The sequence below is a fragment of the Lathyrus oleraceus genome, chromosome 5, assembly GCF_024323335.1.
Source record: "Lathyrus oleraceus cultivar Zhongwan6 chromosome 5, CAAS_Psat_ZW6_1.0, whole genome shotgun sequence".
In the NCBI taxonomy this organism is placed as follows: domain Eukaryota; kingdom Viridiplantae; phylum Streptophyta; class Magnoliopsida; order Fabales; family Fabaceae; genus Lathyrus; species Lathyrus oleraceus.
Genome location: NC_066583.1, coordinates 414,610,707 through 414,630,262, shown reverse-complemented (window position 1 = coordinate 414,630,262; position 19,556 = coordinate 414,610,707). Strand labels below are relative to the sequence as shown.

Below are 19,556 nucleotides of genomic sequence, written 5' to 3'. Positions count from 1 at the left end.
AGCCATTGGCAGTCTGTTTCCATTTGTGTGTTTCTTTTGACGTCTCAGCGTCTTTGTATTGTGTTTTGTTTCGGCATGCGTTAGCCGAACTACGACAGCTCTGATTCTCATTCCAGATGAGATACGTAGGCATAGGATGCGATATCCTAGCGAGCCCGTTTCCCATTCCCCCCGAACTATGTCGACTCTGATGTTTGTTTTTGACAAACTACGTAGGCCCAGGATGCGATATCCTGCCGAGTCTGCTTCCTCCGTCTTCTTCCATCTGTGTTTTATTCCAGTATGTGTCCATTCTTTGAGCAGTTTATCAGCAACCTTATTCTATTCTTCTTGAGCGTGGATCCCGTCGAGTACGACGGACGTGAGGGGTGCTAATACCTTCCCCTTGCGTAACCGACTCCCGTACCTTGCAATCTCTGGTCGTAAGACCATTCCTTTCCAGGTTTACTTCGAGCGTTTCCTTTCCCTCCTTTGGGATAAATAACGCACGGTGGCAGCTCTGTTTGTTGTGTCTTTTCCCGTCGGTTGTTTTTCGCGTTGCGACATAAACAAGTGAGAAAGGGGTTGCCCCTATTGAAGTGTGGATGGATGTACGGTACCCATGCAAAGAAAATGGGAGCATCTCATGCCAATCTTTATATATCACAACCATCTTCTGGATGATCTTCTTGATGTTCTTGTTCGCAGCTTCAACAACTCCATTCATCTTAGGCCTGTAGGGAGAAAAATTATGATGTGCAATCTTGAAGTCTTTACAAAGAGCTTCCACCATATTATTGTTCAAATTAGATCCATTATCAGTAATGATCTTATTCGGCACACCATAACGACATATAATCTGATTCTTGATAAACCTCACAACAACTTGCTTGGTTACGTTTGCATATGATGCCTCTTCAACCCACTTTGTGAAGTAATCAATATCCACCAAAATAAAATGATGTCCATTTGATGTTTTGGGCTCAATCATATCAATTCCCCACATGGAGAAGGGCCATGGAGAGGAAATGACGTTCAACAGTGTGGGAGGAACATGAATTTTGTCTGCATAAATTTGACACTTGTGGCATTTCATCACAAACTTGCAACAATCAGATTCTATTGTCAGTCAATAGTAACCTGCTCTCAACATCTTCATGGACTTCATAGACTACAGTCATCAATAAGTCTACTTCGTGTCTATCCATACATCTGAGCAAAACCACATTGAAGTTTCTCTTGTAAAGCACATCACTATTTAGGTAGAAGTTGTCAGCTAATCTCCTTAAAGTCTTCTTATCTTTCAAAGATGCCTAGACGAGTAAAGCTGACTTTGGAGGAAACATTTAATATCTAAATACCAGGTCTTCTCATCTTTAGCTTTTTCAACAGCAAACACATGAGTTGGCCTATCAAGATGCATCCCAATCAAATTGGGAACCTTATTCCAAAATTTCACCACAATCATTGAAGCCAACGTTACAAGAGCATCTGCCATCCGGTTTTCATCTCGAGGGATATGATGAAACTCAACCTTTGTAAAGAAAGTTAAAATCCTCCTCGCATAGTCTCTATATGGTATCAAACCGAGTTGATTCGTCTCCCATTCACCTTTGATCTGATTGACAACCAAAGCTGAATCTCCATAGACGTCGAGATATTTAATTCTTAGATCAATGGTCTCTTCAAGCCCCATAATGAAAGCTTCATAACCATATTGTTTGTACACTTGAAAGGCAACTTGACTATAAACAGAAAGTGAATGCCTTGAGGAGTAAAAATCACCGCCCTAATTCCATTACCATATGAATTAACGGCTCCATCAATTACCATGCCCCAATGGGAACCAGGTTCTTGACCTTCTTCAAGCAATGGTTCATCACAATCTTTCATCTTCAGGGATAAAATCTCTTCGTCAGGAAAATCATACTGCACTACCTGATAATCTTTAGTCTGTTGGTGAGCCAAATGGTCAGCCAAGACATTACCCTTGATAGCTTTTTGAGATTGGTATTCAATATCATACTCGAATAATAACATCTGCCAACGGGCTATCCTCCAAGTTAGAGCAGGGTTTTCAAAAATGTATTTGATTGGATCCATTTTGGATATCAACCAAGTAGTATGATTTAACATATACTGGCACAGACGCTTAAAAGCCCAAGCCAATGCGCAACAAGTCTTTTCAAGCATAGAATACTGAGTCTCACAGCCGGTGAACTTCTTACTGAGGTAGTAAATTCCATACTCTTTCTTTCCAGATTCATCTTGCTGACCAAGAACATAACCCATACTCTCATCAAGCACAGCCAAATACATGATCAAGGGTCTTCCTTCGACAGGCGGAGACAGAACCTGAGGCTCAAGCAGATACTCTTTAATACCATCAAAAGATTTCTGGTAATCTTCGGTCCAATCATAAGACTGATCTTTCCGAAGAAGCTTGAATATAGGCACACATGTGGCAGTCATATGCGATATAAATCTTGAAATATAATTCAAGCAGCCGAGAAAACCTCCGACTTGCTTCTCAGTTTTGGGCGTAGACATCTCTTGTATTGTTTTGACCTTGGCAGGATCAACTTAAATACTCTTCTCACTGACAATAAAGCCCAACAACTTACCAGAACGAACACCAAAAGTACACTTATTGGGCTTCAAGCGGAGTTTGTACTTCCTCAAATGCTTGAATAACTTCAGCAAATGCTCAACATGTTCTTATTTATTACTTGATTTGGAAATCATATCATCAACATAAACTTCAATCTCTTTATGCATCATATCATGAAAAAGAGTGGTCATAGCTCTATGGTATGTCGCACCAGCATTCTTTAAACCGAAAGGCATCACTCTATAACAGAATGTTCCCCAAGGTGTAGTGAATATGGTCTTCTCCATATCTTCAGGTGCCATCTTTATCTGATTATAATCGGAAGACCCTTCGATAAATGAAAAGACTTTGAATTTATCTGTATTGTCTACCAACATATCAATGTGTGGCAGAGGAAAATCATCTTTCGGACTAGCCTTGTTCAAATCTCTATAGTCAACGCACATGCGGACTTTTCCATCCTTCTCAAGAACAGGCACAATATTGTCCACCCACTGCAGATACTCAGAGGTAATAAGGAAACCAGCATCAATATGCTTCTGCACTTCCTCTTTGATCTTTACTGCCATATTAGGATGAGTGTTTTTCAACTTCTACTTGACCGGCGAGCATTCTGGCTTCAACAGCAATCTATGCTCCACAATCTCAGAATCCAAACTAGGCATGTCTTGATAGGACCAAGCAAACACATCATAATAATCTCGAAGAAGATCAATCAACCCCTTCTTAGCTTTTGGACACAGTTGGAACCCAATCATGACTTCCTTCACATCATCCTCAGAACCCAAGTTGACTAATTCAATTTGCTCTTCAAACGGCTGAATGGCTTTTTCCTCATGCTCAAGTAAATGAGATAATTCATCAGATACTTCTTCATTATCAGTCTCTTCCTCAACTTCAAACACAGGGAAATCAAAGTTTAGAGAGGGCGTATGATCATTGTATTCAATGGGTTTGACAACCAACCTGCATAATGATTTGATATTTTGATTTTAGAGAAGTGAATTGTGACAAATATTATGCAGATGGAAGATTATTATTTATTTATGTCCTTTGTGATTACCATTTTCAGAAAAGCAAAAAGTAAAAATAAATCACCATAGATGTGGATGAATAAAATTGTCTTTTATTGATGATAATAATAGAAATTCCCAACAATGTTCACTTGTCCCTTAGGCATAGGAGAATGAATTTTCTTTAAAAAAATGAAAAACAAATTACTTAGAGCGATGAATAATAGTAGGAACATCAACAACAACCCAATTATTGCAAATCTGGGCATGCGTCAGAAAGTTGGCACAAGCTTCGTCTTCATCATCACCGTCTTCGATCACATCAGCTGAGTGTTAATCATTCCCATGAGTGAACCCTCCACTGCGGAAACTTGGTTGCATAACTTTAGCTCTGACGTTGAATGGCCCTGGTTAAAACCCCAATCCATCCTTATTCTTGTTCTCAGCAATCTCTATCATACGAATCGACTGATCAATGCTTCCAGGCTCAATAACCTTTTGTGCATCTTTTAAAGAAGACATGTGTTCCCTAGTTTTCTTCTTCACAACAATAGACAAGGCTTGGAACAACATTCTAACCTCCTCCTTAGCTTCAACATAAGTAAAAGATGACAGATGGCTCACCAATAATTCCTTCTCTCTACCAAGAACGACAAGCTTTCCGTTCTTCACAAATTTCAGCTTCTAGTGTAGAGTAGACGTCATAGACCATGCTTCATGAATCCATGGCCTTCCCAATAGACAACTGTAGGTCGGGTGGATATCCATTACCTGAAAAGTAATTTGGAAATCACTCGGACCTATCTTCACCAGAAGGTTCACTTCACCAATGATCGTTTTTCGAGAACCGTCAAACGCTTTGACAATCATGCCACTCTATCTCATTGGGGCGCCTTGATAGTGTAGCACCTCAAATTTGCACCTCCCATTTGTACATACATTTCATTTTTTAGGTCATTAACATTGCATTCACATTGCATAGTCCATTGCATTTCATCAGTCAAGACTGGTCAGGAAATTCAACTGTGCAAGAGAGCAAGAGCATTTTCCATGAGATGAAAACCCTATGGTGGTTCCAATGAGCTTACATGACCCAAGGATCATTTTGAAGCAACTTGACCAAGTGTTGAAGGTTCAAAGTCCACAGTGCATGACCAGGTCATCTGAGGCCCATAAAAGTCAACTACAAGTCAACTGAGGGCTTGGAGATGGAGAAATGGATTGAGACACTTCATTCATGTCCAAAAGAGGTTTGTTCCTTATGTTAAACATCTACGTTGAAGGATTTGAAGCCAGATCAAAAGTTTCCAAAAATGGAAAATGACCTGTAATTTTCAAGTTTCCAAAAATAGCAAGTTTTTGGACCAACTTCAACTCAACTTTCCAACATCAAAGAAGCTTCAAATGAAGAATTTTTTTTTTAAATATCCAAAAATTTCAAAAAAATTTCAAAAATATCCAATTTTTCAAAATAATTACACAAATGGCCAAAATTGGCCATTTTTTACCCTTAGGCGCCACCCTAGTTGGCGCCTACCCTTAATGGGGAGGGCAAGTCGCCACTAGGGGTGGCGCCTATGCCCAAATCCATTTTTTTTTTTTTTTTTTTTTTTTTTTTTTTTAATGTTTTTTTTAATGTTTTTTTTTTTTTTTTTAATTTTTTTTTATTTATAAATTTATGTTTTTTATTAAGTATATTAATTTATGTTGACACATATATTTTGTCTAAATTTTTTTATTTATATATATATATATATATATATATATATTAATTTATATATATATATTAATTTATATATATATATATATTAATATAATTTATAAGTAATTAATATTATTTGTAAATTTTTGGAAAAAAAATTAATTTATATATGTATAAAGATATGATAGACAATATTTTTAAAGATAAAGATAAAGATATAAAGATAATAAACAGAAAATATTTTTATTTAAATAATAAACAAGGCAAATATTACAAAGATATGATTAATCACATATGATGCGGTCCCTTGTACGATCCGCACGGGGGAGGTCTAGTTACTCGCCTAGACGGTTCACGTGGTGGTGGTGCTTCCCTATTACCACCCCTTGCCCTAACGCGCCCCCTTGCCGCTTGCCGTTGTGGTTCGGTCGAAGTCCCTTCAGTGCTGTAGGAAAGACGGGTCCCCTCTGCGCCCTCGAAGCTTTGTCTCGGTGGGACAAACTGACTACTGCTGGGTGCGCCCTCGAATTGTGGTCTTTGGTAGTTTAGGGTTGAATCGGGTTGGCCAAAGTGCAATGTTTGTTGTGGTGTGTAGTAGTCCTGTTGGTAGTCCTCTTGTATACCCGTGTCGGGGCTAGGTGGAGGACTGGAAGAGCTTGGGAAATTGCCGTGTTGGAATTGTTGGGATTGGTGGAAGTAGGGGGATTGATATTGTGGTAGGTGTTGGGACTGTTGATGGTGGTGGGAATGTTGAGTTTGTTGTTGGTAGTCTTCATGGTATTGGGATTGAGTTTGTGGTATGTATTGTTGATTTGCTTGGGGGGTGGACATGTGTTGTGGTTGTTGTTGTTGGTAATATGGTGGTGGTGGTTGTTGTTGGTAATAAGGTGGTGGTGGTTGTTGTTGGTAAAATGGTTGTGGTGGTTGTTGTTGTTGGTAATAAGGTGGTGGTTGTTGTTGTTGGGAATACTGTGGTGGTTGTTGTTGTTGGAAATATGGCTGTTGCATCCGGGGATCGTCCAAATAGAACGGGTCAGACACAATCATTTCTGGATTGGTATTTGCTCTATACCATTCCACATATTCCCTTGTCGGCTTCATTTCGTTGGGCGCCACCGGAAATTGTAGAACATAGTGGGCACGGTCTTTCCACATTTTTCGAAACTCCTTAGCAAATTCCTTCCAATTTTGGGCATACCACTGGTGGCTGACTTTTTTTAGATGCCAAGGTTCCATGGACATTGGGGGGCCTGGGATGTCTTGATGCATTCCGAATTGAAGCTTGACACGGTCACTTTGGTGCATCTCCACAGTGGTGAACCGCATTATGGCCGTTTTTGCTGTCCAAACAGCTGCATCTTCGGGGTTTGGTTGATGTTCCAATCCCAAATATGGCCTCCAAATAAACTGCAAAGAAAAAAGTAAATATGTTATTTATCGATAATGCATGACATTAATAAATCAGTTAGAAGTTGAGTGATTTAGTGGTAATACATCCTGTGCTCGGAGACGATCCAACAGTTGACGATAAAATATAATTTTATTTTTGGGGGTAAGACTGTAATCCAGTCCGGTTGTAATGAACCTAAAAAAAAAGATAAATAATATTAGTTACAAATATGTATAGAATAAATATATACAAAATGAAATAAGATCATAAATTTACCTAGTTGCGTAGGGGAAGGAGTAGTCATTAGGATTTTCTGGGGCTAGCCTCGGCAATCTCCACCACCCCCATGTTTGAAGCAAAAAAGAACATCCGGAAAATGTACAGTGCTCATTTTGTGCATTTTTACACAAAGAGCTATATAGGAATGCTAATACTGCAGAACCCCAACTATATGTGCTTATTCTATCAATGTCCCCGAGCAAACTCAAGTACATAAAATTTATGCTATTTCCCGTCCCTTCGGGAAATAGCAAGTTCCCAAACAATAGCATAATGTAAACCCGGGTTTTTATGACTTTTTCTTGTTCGGAGGATTCCTCAGTCAAAGTTATGGAGTCGTGGTACAATTGTAGGCTAGATAATTTAATACCCTGACCCCTTGCTTTGGCAGACCCCTCACCCTCGACCAGATCTACCCCCAACATTTCAACAAATATTTGGTTAGGCTGTTGAACATTTCCGGTGACAGGCTTACCATCTATTCTAAGACCTAAAAGCATGTACACGTCCTCTAATGTGACGGTACATTCACCAGTTGGTAGGTGAAAGGTGTGTGTCTCAGGTCTCCAACGTTCACACAGAGCCAAAATGAATTTGGCATCAATGGTGGCATTTACGACATGCATTACATGACCGAAACCCGCACGCTCTATGTAAGGTACGCACCATGGGTCTGGATAAGGCATTGGGTGTGAACGTTGACGAAATTTCTTGGGATCCTTTAAAAACAAACAATATAAAAAATTATTATATTGGACTTTTAAAAAACTAACTACAAACATACGAAAGAGGCAATGTTCAAGAAAAACTTACGAATGAGGCAATGTTTGCCCTAGTTCCTCTGTGTTCTTGGCCCATGGTAAGAAGCGACATGACTGCAATGTAGGAAGAAGCTTGGTGGATGAGAAGTTTCGCCTGAGTTCTCTGAATAAAAGTGTTAGTGGTAGATGAAAACTTGCAAGAATGACCCTCTATTTATACTCTTTTTCAAGTAAACTGAATATGCAAAAATGTGACAAGTGTAAGGCATGCGTGGTAGTGTTGGCATGCATTGGTGGAATCTGATGATGCAGAAACGTGACAAGTGTGAGGCATGCGTGGGAATCTTGCAGAATAGGTGCAGACTACGTGGCAGTGTTGGCATGCATAGGTGCAGACTAGGTGGGAGTTGTCTTGTCTTGGGGAAGACTTGGTGGAATCTGATGATGCAGAAACGTGACAAGTGTGAGGCATGCGTGGGAATCTTGCAGAATAGGTGCAGACTACGTGGCAGTGTTGGCATGCATAGGTGCAGACTAGGTGGGAGTTGTCTTGTCTTGGGGAAGACTTGGTGGAATCTGATGATGCAGAAACGTGACAAGTGTGAGGCATGCGTGGGAATCTTGCAGAATAGGTGCAGACTACGTGGCAGTGTTGGCATGCTTAGGTGCAGACTAGGTGGGAGTTGTCTTGTCTTGGGGAAGACTTGGTGGAATCTGATGACGCAGAAACGTGACAAGTGTGAGGCATGCGTGGGAATCTTGCAGAATAGGTGCAGACTACGTGGCAGTGTTGGCATGCTTAGGTGCAGACTAGGTGGGAGTTGTCTTGTCTTGGGGAAGACTTGGTGGAATCTGATGATGCAAAAATGTGACAAGTGTGAGGCATGCGTGGGAATCTTGCAGAATAGGTGTCACACTGTACAGGTCAGATGAGAAGTTAAGTGTCACAGAGATAGTAGAATCCAATTTTAGCTTTGATATCCCCCAATAATTTATTTAACGGTTGAAATTTGACTTTCAAATATTTATTATTGTGGTGTATATGTGTTATAAATTAGCTTTTAATTATTTTATGTTTTATTACAACATTAAATTGAATACTTCATTTAGTTACGCCATACTAATTGTCGTATATGTGTTATAAAAGTAGAAAAAGTCCAAAACACCTGCATGGGATAGGTTGGAATGCATTAGTACAGACTAGGTGGGAGTGTTGCATTCAAGGGTGTGACACGTGTAAGGCATGCGTGGGAATCTCTGAGAGTTGGTGGTGAAGACTTGATGGGGAACAGGCATGCATGGGAATCTCTGAGACTATGTTCAGGCTAGGTGGATAGGTTGGAATGCATTAGTACAGACTAGGTGGGAGTGTTGCATTCAAGGGTGTGACACGTGTAAGGCATGCGTGGGAATCTCTGAGAGTTGGTGGTGAAGACTTGATGGGGAACAGGCATGCATGGGAATCTCTGAGACTATGTTCAGGCTAGGTGGATAGGTTGGAATGCATTAGTACAGACTAGGTGGGAGTGTTGCATTCAAGGGTGTGACACGTGTAAGGCATGCGTGGGAATCTCTGAGAGTTGGTGGTGAAGACTTGATGGGGAACAGGCATGCATGGGAATCTCTGAGACTATGTTCAGGCTAGGTGGATAGGTTGGAATGCATTAGTACAGACTAGGTGGGAGTGTTGCATTCAAGGGTGTGACACGTGTAAGGCATGCGTGGGAATCTCTGAGACTTGGTGGTGAAGACTTGATGGGGAACAGGCATGCAATCTTCACACACAATATCTTCACAGCAATCTTCACACACATATCTTCACAGCAATCTTCAGTAAGATTCTTGCAGTATAAATATTCACACACATTTTCGCAAAGGTATTCACAATATCTTCACAGCAATCTTCACAAAACCTTGAAAATATCTTCACAAAACCTTCACAAAACCCTCACAAAACCTTCACAAAACCTTCACAAAACCTTCACAAAACCTTCACAATGTCTTCACAAAACATGTCATCTTCTTCACAATACAAAGTCAAAGCTCACGTCAACGGTGAGACTTATGAATGTGATAAGTCTGGCTTCCTATTTAGAAACACCGAATGCACTCGGTTTTGTCTAAATAGAGGAGCTGACTTCTCTTATCTGAAAAGGAAGATTGAGTCCAAACTAAGACAACCCGTGTCCCAAATTTTTTATCAACAACCTTTTTTTTCAGAAAACAACTCTGTCAAGTTTTATAAGTCATTGATTCAAAATGACATGGAGACACAATACATGCTTCGTAACCATGAGTACTCTGGTTACGACTACATAGTGTTGTACATTGTGTTGGAACAACCTCAACCAACTCAGAATATTCAATCACAGGTTATTGATCCTGTGATTGATGACGAACAAGATGCTGAGCACCATGTTGAAGACGATGTGGTTGATGATGCTGAAGACGTGGTTGATGACTTGGTGAACCGTCATTCTGAAGACGAAGACCAACCTCAAATACCTATAGCGCAACGCTACTCACCTCCTACGCACTTCACAACACTTAACTTGGGCGAGGATGAGCCCTCATCAGATATGTTCTACAACCCATATATGAGGTCTGATGAGGACTTAAAGAAGGGTGACCAATTTCGGACCAAGGAAGAGTGTCTGTTAGCAATAAAGAACTGGCACTTGAAAAATTGTGTTGACTACGATGTTATCAAATCAAATCCGGAAAGATACGTTATTGAATGCAAAAATCCGGAGTGTGGATATAGGTTGATGGCATCGTACAAGAAGAAGCATAACGCGTGGGTGATAGGGTCAATATCTCAAGCTCACATTTGCGTCAACACCAACATGGCACAGGATCATCGCAAACTTAGCCATGACATGATCTGCCATTCCATATTACCTCTAGTTGAGGCTGACCCGTCACTGAAGGTCAAAACAATTATCTCCCATTGTGTGGCTGTTTTCAAATATACACCGTCATACAGAAAGGCTTGGTTAGCAAAAACCAAGGCAATTGAACTGGTGTACGGTAACTGGGAGGAATCATACAAACAACTACCACGCTACCTGGCTGCACTACGATTGTATTCACCTGGGACGGTTACTATAATGGAGACCTTGCCTGCACAATCCCCTGACGGAACTCGTCTAGAAGGTAATGGAATTTTCCATAGACTTTTCTGGGCATTCCGTCCATGCATCATCGGGTTCACATTCTGCAAACCACTTGTTCAAGTCGATGGAACTTGGCTGTATGGGAAATACAAAGGATCGTTACTGATGGCGGTCGCACAAGATGGCAATTCAAATATTTTCCCAATAGCCTTTGCTTTGGTGGAAGGAGAAACGGCAGCTGGTTGGAGTTTCTTCCTTAAGAATCTTTGAACGCACGTGACTCCACAAGCTGGCATCTGCGTTATTTCTGACAGGCACGCCTCAATAGACAGTGCATACAATAATCCAGCAAATGGCTGGCATGACCCCCCGTCTACCCATGTCTACTGCATCAGGCATATTGCACAAAATTTTATGCGGGAGTTCAAGGATAACTTTTTGAAGCAACATTTGATAAACGCGGGGTACGCATTAAACCAGCCTGGATTCCAATACTATCGCCGGGAAATAGTGTTGGCAAATTCTGATGCAGGGAGGTGGATTGATAATATCGACAGAGCGAAGTGGACTAGATCGTACGACGATGGGGTGAGGTGGGGCCACATGACAACAAATCTTGTGGAATCAATGAACGACGTGTTTAAGGGCATACGTAACCTCCCGGTAACCGCATTGGTGAGTGCGACCTATTTTCGGATGGCAACGTTGTTCGTAACAAGGGGCAGGCGCTGGAATGAAGTGTTGCAGACGAGTCAGGTTTATAGTGAAGCCTGCATGAAGTTTATGAGGCAGGAATCCGCCAAAGCCAGCAGCCATCGGGTTACGGAGTTCGACCGCCATGGCCACACTTTCAGTGTCAAGGAAACAATTGACCACAACCAAGGGCTGCCCAGACAAGAGTATAGGGTCCTAATACCAGACCGTTGGTGCGACTGTGGTCAATTTCAGGCGTATCGTATGCCTTGTTCCCATGTCATTGCAGCGTGTTCACACAGCCACTTCGATGCATTATCGCTAGTGTCTCCAATCTACAAAGTTGCAACATTGCTCAATGTATACGACAATCCCTTTCCGGTGGTAGCATTGGAGGCGTATTGGCCAGAGTATGACGGGGAAATTGTTTGGCACAACGAATCGATGCGGCGGAATAAAAGTGGTCGCCCAAATAGCAGGCGCATTAGAACTGAAATGGACGTCGCAGAGAAAATGCAGAGGAAGTGTAGCATATGTAGACAACTAGGGCATAATAAGAACAAATGTCCATATCGTGGATCTAGTTCCACAACTTAGTTTTCACTTTCATAAATCTGTGTACCAAAATCATTTTAAATTAAAGTTTACTTTTTATTCCAAATAGAAGATGACACTTGAACAACAAACACAAACATCTAACATTACAACACCAATTACTAAAACAAAAACAAATACTGGAACAAAAACAAGTACTAAAACAAGAACAAGTACTAGAACAATAACAAATACAACAACAACATGACAAACAACCATTAAAATCTAAGAAATTACAACAGTTAACACTATGTCGTCTGATCCATGCATCATTTGGATGCAATCAATGTCGCTTTCAACTTCAACCCACCAGCGTATCGTTTCTCCAGTTTCAAATGAGAACCTTGTTCTAAGCCTCTGAATCCTTCTGATGACTTCACCAGGTTGGTAATCTCCCTCTAACCAAGACATCAAGGACCTTTTTAGTTGGTCCAACGAACGGATGTTCCAAAATTTCATCTCCATTGGGGGTTTCAAAGGCGAGAAAATAACATGCCCATCCCTTTTTAAGATTACTGGTTCAGGATCCGGGCGCCTTGATGATGTTCGCTGCCATGACGACGGTCTTGGGGATGCCATGAACTCAACTTGATACAGAAGGTGGTACGAAACAGTGTTGAAGAAAATGCAAGGAAATAACACTTTATTTATAGGAAAAGATCTGGGTTGTACACCAGTCTACCTAACCCTAATTCTCCCAAAAATTTATAAATAATATTATTTACTTATAAATTAAATTAATATATATAAATTAATATATATATATATATATATATATATATATATATATATATATATATATATATATATCTTGTAAATAAATATTTATATATATTAATTAAATGTGTATAATATTAATTGTTTATAAATTAAATTAATATATATATATATATATATAAATTAATATATATATAAATTAATATATATATATATATCTTGTAATAATTTTATTTATATATAAGTGTTAATATAAATTAATATAATTTATAAAAAAAATATATTTATCAAATATCTAATATTTAAATAAAAAAAATTAAAAAAAAAAATTAATAAAACATTTAAAAAAAAAAAAAAAAAAAAAAAAAAAAAAAAAAGGGATTGGGCATAGGCGCCACCCCTAGTGGCGACTTGCCCTACCCATTAAGGGTAGGCGCCAACTAGGGTGGCGCCTATGTACACAATTAGGGCAAATTTTGCCCATTTGTGTAATTTTTTTGAAAAATGGGTTAATTTTGAAATTTTTTTTAAAATTCTGGATATTTAAAAAAAAAATTCTCAAATGAAATTTTGTCCAACATGAAAGTTGAAGATCTTTCTCTCCCATTTCCAAAAAGTTTGAGATCATGAATTTCTAATTAATGGTTAAGGAGTTATGATCAAATCATGGCAAAGTGTGCTTGAAAATTCAAATGGCCATATCTTTTGAACCAAGGCTCCAAATTTGGTGGTTCTTTTTGCAAAATGTTTCTCATGTCATGTATTTTCCAAATACCTCATCACATTGCATGAATTGTCATCACATGGTCACTTGTTTATTCATGAAGTTTTTTGAAGGAAAATTGCTAAAAACCATTTTGGTTGATCACATGCATGAAATTCCAATTCTGATTGGTGCATGGGCTTATTTTGGATGAATTTGGGCCTTGGTGGTGCACTGTTCACGTGGCCATCTTATGCATGGAGTGGAAATACAAATTGGTGCACACACGTTGTATTCTCTTAATCCCATTTAGTTTTGGCTTACGCATGTTTTCAGAATCATTAACAAGGCAATAATAATGATAATCACAACTGCATTTGCCATTAACAACAGTTTTCAGATCTAGATCTTGAAATCACTCAAATTTTTCTCTCACCAAGAACTTCCAATTTCTTCACACAAATACCATTTCTCTTGTTGGAATCATGATCATGAAGTGTTTCTAAGGAGATTTGAACGTGTATTTGGAGGAATTCGTGCCAGTTTTGACCACACATGAAGCTTGAAGCATTAATGGAAATTTCAAATTCTACTGGATTCGTGCTTGTTTGAGCTTCAATCTCTCCATCAATCATGTCAACAATCATTGTAGAAGAGCTTTGGACCATTGCTGAGCCTTGTAGCACGAGTTTCCACTTGCTGTTCTTCAAGAGGTCAAGTTTCGATCTCACTAATTCTTAAATTCATTGTTATATTTGTGTAGATCTTTGATTGGTGATGATTCTGAGCAAAAAATCAAGTGAAATGGCGCATTATTCATGAAGATATATGTGTTTGAAGTTTTGATGTCATTTTTTATTTTCTTCGAACTGAGCAATGCATGGTGTTTTAGCGTGAATTGTGGTTTGATCTTGCATGTGCATGAAACGAGGAATCGAATGGTATAATTTTTGTTGATTTCTGGAATGTTTTTGGAAAAACTGGAAATTTGTTCTTGAAGTTCATCGTCTTCAAGAGGAAGGAGATGAAGATCATGAGTTTTCCAGATTTAGCTACGAGTTCTTCATGATTTGCTACGAATTGTTGGCATTAGCTACGAAATTCTGGAATTGTTTCCAGGCTTAGGGTTTTAAACCAAAACGATGTCGTTTTGGTGGAGTGCGCAAATTCAAATCTGGCCAGGGTTCGAGTCCCACCGAACGCATTCATTCAAATATTCTCTCATTTTCACATGTTCCCTCATTTTCCATATACCTTGATCATGTTTGACTTCAAATTTTTTCCCCAACTTCATAAAATCATAACAAATTGAAAAATCATCCAAATCAATCCGAATTTTTTGCAAAATGCTCCTTAGAATGTCTAGTTTTTTATGATTATGATTTCCAAAATTGTGCATGGCTGGATTTTATTTGGTGCTAGGTTATGTGATCATGTATCCATTTGTGACCTTGCCTTACTCTTTCCTTTGTGAAATGCTTGATTTTAATCCAATGAACTTGAAATTTTACATGCTGATTCTAGACACATTGATGGACATTTTGGTTTTGGTTTGACATTTTTCCCATGCTCCATTTCTGTTTTGTGCTTGTGTTAACATGGTGTGACAATTTGTGTCACACATTTGGTTGTCTAACTCGTACAATGTCATTTCCATTCCAAATGACAAGAGTGGTTCTGATTTTTTGTTTGATGGATGTTGTGAATATCTTGATTGCTCATGAACGTTTCCAGAATTATTTGAATCATTTCTGTTTTAATTGAGAATTTTCTTTCATGATGATCATTTGGATGCCTTGATTTGGTCTTTGACTTCACATGCCTATTACATGAACTTGCATTATGATTTTGCTTTGGTCCTCTTTAGGACTTGTTCTTGAGTGGATAAACATGCTTTGTGTTGAGTTTGAGGTTCTGTTTTGAATTTTTGATCCTCTTTTGACCCTAGGCTTTGACCTAGTGGTTTGTTATATTTGAGTTGTGATTTCAGGTTCAAGGATACATTTCCATGGTTGAGGTTGCTCCTTCATTTGAGCTTGATCATATGTTGTTATTGGCTAACATTGGTTTGTTTTGTAGGCTTTGAGGACAATTTACTTGTGTTTATGGCTTGCTCATTGTTGTTTGATTGGTTTTGTCTGTCTGTCTGATATTGACTATTGACTGTTTATCTGGGTGTACTGATTGGTTTAGCTGTTTCCACATGTACCTAAGTTGCTTTAAGTTCATTTGAACTTGCTTGGCATTGCTTGTGGTTTGCATACCACTGAGGTATAATTCCTTGATCTTCATGTAGTCTGGAAGACCTACTGTTATTGGTAGGCACCTGTCTGAAGCCCTCCTTAAGAGGCAATGTTTGTGAATGTTTAATTTTGTGCCAAGCAGGTAAAGTCCTCTTAAGAGGCAATTGGCTGATAAAAGGGATGTGCAATCCATCCCCTATTATTCAGTTGTGTCACTCACTTTGCTTACACCATGTGTTGATGCATTGTGAGTAAGAACCCAAAATCTTGTCCATAGAGTCAGTCATCTGTGGAGAAGAGTTCCTACATTCTGAACTCCCACACTTTCTATTTTGAGTCAAGCTCTCCCAGGCCAGGGATAAGAGCTGTGAGGTCTTACCCTCACTTCCTATTTCATCTGCTTCACCCTAACTCTCAATGTTAGGGTTAAGAGCTAAAAACACCCCATTCCAGTTGGCTTGTTTCGGCAGCCTAGCCTTGTATGAGCCCAATTGTTTGCATATAGTGTGTGTGATTGCTTTATTGTGCTTGTTTGTTTGATTGTGCTGTTTAGGATAGCTTGCTTCCTGTGCAAGTTAGGATAGAAACCTCAACCTAGGACCATTGCGGATTACATGATAACTATTAGGCTCGAGTCAAGCTCCCTTCTAGTTTGTCATTTCCCAGTCTCTGGTTAGGATAGAAGTTCTTTCCCTGTTAAGGGGAACTACGTCGCCCTGATCCTCATACCAGATGAGGTACGTAGGCAGGAGATGAGTTGATCTCTCCGGGCGCCCTTTTTCTTTTGCAACCCTTTTGTGTGTGTTTGGAGTCTGACGTAAGTCCAGCGATTGGCAGTTGGTTTCCTGTGTCTTGTTTGCTCGTTGGAGTCTGACGTAAGTCCAGCGATTGGCAGTTGGTTTCCTGTGTGTGTTTGTTGGTTCGGAGTCTGATGTAAGTCCAGCGATTGGCATTCGGTTTCCATGTTTGCCTGTTTGTGTGGAGTCTGACGTAAGTCCAGCGATTGGCAGTCGGTTTCCTGTTTGTGTTTTGTTTGGCGTGCATTAGCCGAGCTACGAGTGCTCTGATTCTTCTCTGGTCAGAGAAGATACGTATGCATAGGATGCGACAGCCTAGCGAGCACGTTTCCCCTGTCCCGAACTACGTCGAATCTGATGTCTGTGCTTGACAGACTACGTAGGCCCAGGATGCGATATCCTGCTGAGTCCCGTTTCTTCCGTCTTTCTGTGTTTCCTTCCAGCCTTGTGCAGTTTGTGAGCAGTCCTTAGCAACCTTTCTTCTATTCTTTTGTGCATGGATCCCGTCGAGTACGACGGATGCGTAGGGGTGCTAATACCTTCCCTTCGCATAACCGACTCCCGATCCCATCTTTCTCTGGTCGCGAGACCATGTCTTTTCCAGGTTTACTTCGAGCGTTTCCTTTCCCTCCTTTGGGATAAATAACGCACGGTGGCGGCTCTGTTGTTTCGTTTTCCCGCCGGTTTTTTCGCGTAATGCGACAGATAGGAAAGTCTTGACAAAGTTGATTTTGGAAGCACATTGAAAGACGAACCAGTGTCAACCAACACATTGGACATAGCGTCCTCCTTATAATTCATTGAAATATGCAATGCCAAATTGTGATTTCAGCCTTCCTCAAGAAGCTCTGCATGAAAAAAGCTCAGATAATTACAATAAGTAATATTGGCAACAATGTGGTCAAACTGATCCGCAGTCACATCATGCTTAATGTAAGCCTTCTCGAGAACATTCGGCAATGCCTCCCTATGTGCCTCAGAGTTCATTAATAGTGACAACACGAAGATGTTTGACGGAGTTTGGAGCAACTGATCCACAACATTGAACTCGCTTCTTTTGATCAATTTCAACACTTCATCATCATTGTTAGTCTTCAGTTTGCTGGATTCACCAAACTGACACACTGAAGTGCTAGCTGGATTCACCACTGGAGTCTCTGTTTTCTTACTTGCTGAAACATATTCTACCTCTTTCAAAAAAATCGGACCAAAGACATGACAACTACGGGCCACCTTTGCAATATCAGCAATCTTCACCACAGAGTCTGCAACCGGTAGAGGAATCTCTTGACCATTTTCTATCATTGTGGTATTGTATTAATATGGCACAGCTTTATCGGATGAGTATAGAATATGGGCCGCTAACCATATTACCAACAACAATATCGATCTGTTGACATTGTTGTTGTTGCTGCTGTCAACCTAGATAACTACCCGCTCAGGGGTTTTAAATATTGGCACGATCATATTTACATCGTCTATATCTCTTGATTGTTGAATCTGGATTATATTCTCATCCATCAACTTTTGGATATCTCTCTTGATGATCATACACCCACTGGGGTTCACGCTACAGATTACACAACCATCATGGTCATGTTCACAGTCACAGATCAAACACAAGGTTCTATGCATTTCTACCAACGACCTATGGATACGTCGTACATCGAATACTCGGAAATTCCCTGGACAACCGTCCACCATGTTTACAATAACATTACCATGAGAAGGCAATGGATTAGCTTACACATTAGGCGCTCTGTCCTCAAAGGACACTATCCCACTCTTCACAAGTTTTTCCACTTCGTACTTCAACGGATATCAGTTTTATATGTCACTGCCAGGGGCTCCCTGGTGAAAAGCATAGCGAAGTTCAGGTTTGAACCACCATGGAAGTGGCTAAGGAATTTGTGGAGGATTTCTTGGTTGAATGAGGTTCTTGAGAACCAAGGACAGGTATAATTCTACATACGACATAGGAATAAGGTCAAAGGATACCTTCTTCCTCTCAAAGCTTTTTGGATTATTATTTTTGTTATTTTAATTGGTTCTTTGTTGCGGTTGTTGTTGACGTTGTTGTTTTTGAATCGGAACTGATTGATTAGAATTGCTGGAAAAGACAGGAATTACTGATGAAACTTGATGTTGATGTTGACGAGGTTGAAAACACTTTCTGACATGAGGCCTCCTCTTCCTTCCCACAGACATTGAATTAGTTTCTCCCTTCTTCCTTTTAGAGAAACTCCCACCTTACTTCTTGTTAGACGATGTTTCTTCCTTAGACAAACGTCCTTCACGAACTCCTTCTTCTAGCCTCATCCCCATATTTACCATTTCGGTAAAGTCATTGGGGGCACTTGCAATCATGCGTTTATAGTAAAATGAACTCAACGTCTTTAAGAAGATCTTCGTCATCTCTTTCTCTTCAAGCGGTGGACTAATCTAGGCAGCAAACTCCCTCCATCTTTGAGCATACTCTTTAAATGTCTCCTTATCCTTCTAAGACATAGATCTCATCTGGTCTCTATCGGGTGCCATATCCACTTTGTACTTCTACTGCTTGACAAAGGCCTCACCTAAGTTGTTGGAAGTACGAAAACTTGCACTGTTTAAACCCATATACCATCTCAAAGCGGCACCAGTTAAACTGTCTTGGAAATAGTGAATCAGCAACTGATCATTATCATTTTGAGTAGACATTTTTCTAGCGTACATCACAAGGTGGCTTAGCGGACAAGTATTCCCTTTATACTTTTCAAAGTCAGGGACCTTGAACTTCATCAGGATCTTGACATTGGGGACTAGGAAGAGCTCAACAACACTCTTCCCAAACAAATCCTTTCCTCTTAAAGTCTTCAACTCTTTGCGTAACTCGAGGAAATGATCCTTCATCTCATCCATCTTCTCATACACGTCTGGACCCTCAGATGGCTCAGAGTGGTAGATAGTATCCTCAAC

At 39.9% G+C, this 19,556-nt stretch overlaps 1 protein-coding gene across 1 annotated transcript; it reads right to left on the bottom strand.

Moving 5' to 3' along the window:
* Nucleotides 1-5,529: 5,529 nt before the first annotated feature.
* Nucleotides 5,530-6,943, bottom strand: LOC127081094 (altered inheritance of mitochondria protein 3-like). The gene is made up of 2 exons (XM_051021380.1): nt 6,800-6,943; nt 5,530-6,712 (listed from the first exon to the last, which is right to left on the bottom strand). Exon 2 carries the CDS (start codon nt 6,629-6,631, stop codon nt 5,594-5,596), a length of 1,038 nt encoding a protein of 345 aa, XP_050877337.1. The 5' UTR covers nt 6,632-6,712; nt 6,800-6,943; the 3' UTR covers nt 5,530-5,593.
* Between the last annotated feature and the right edge of the window lie 12,613 nt (nt 6,944-19,556).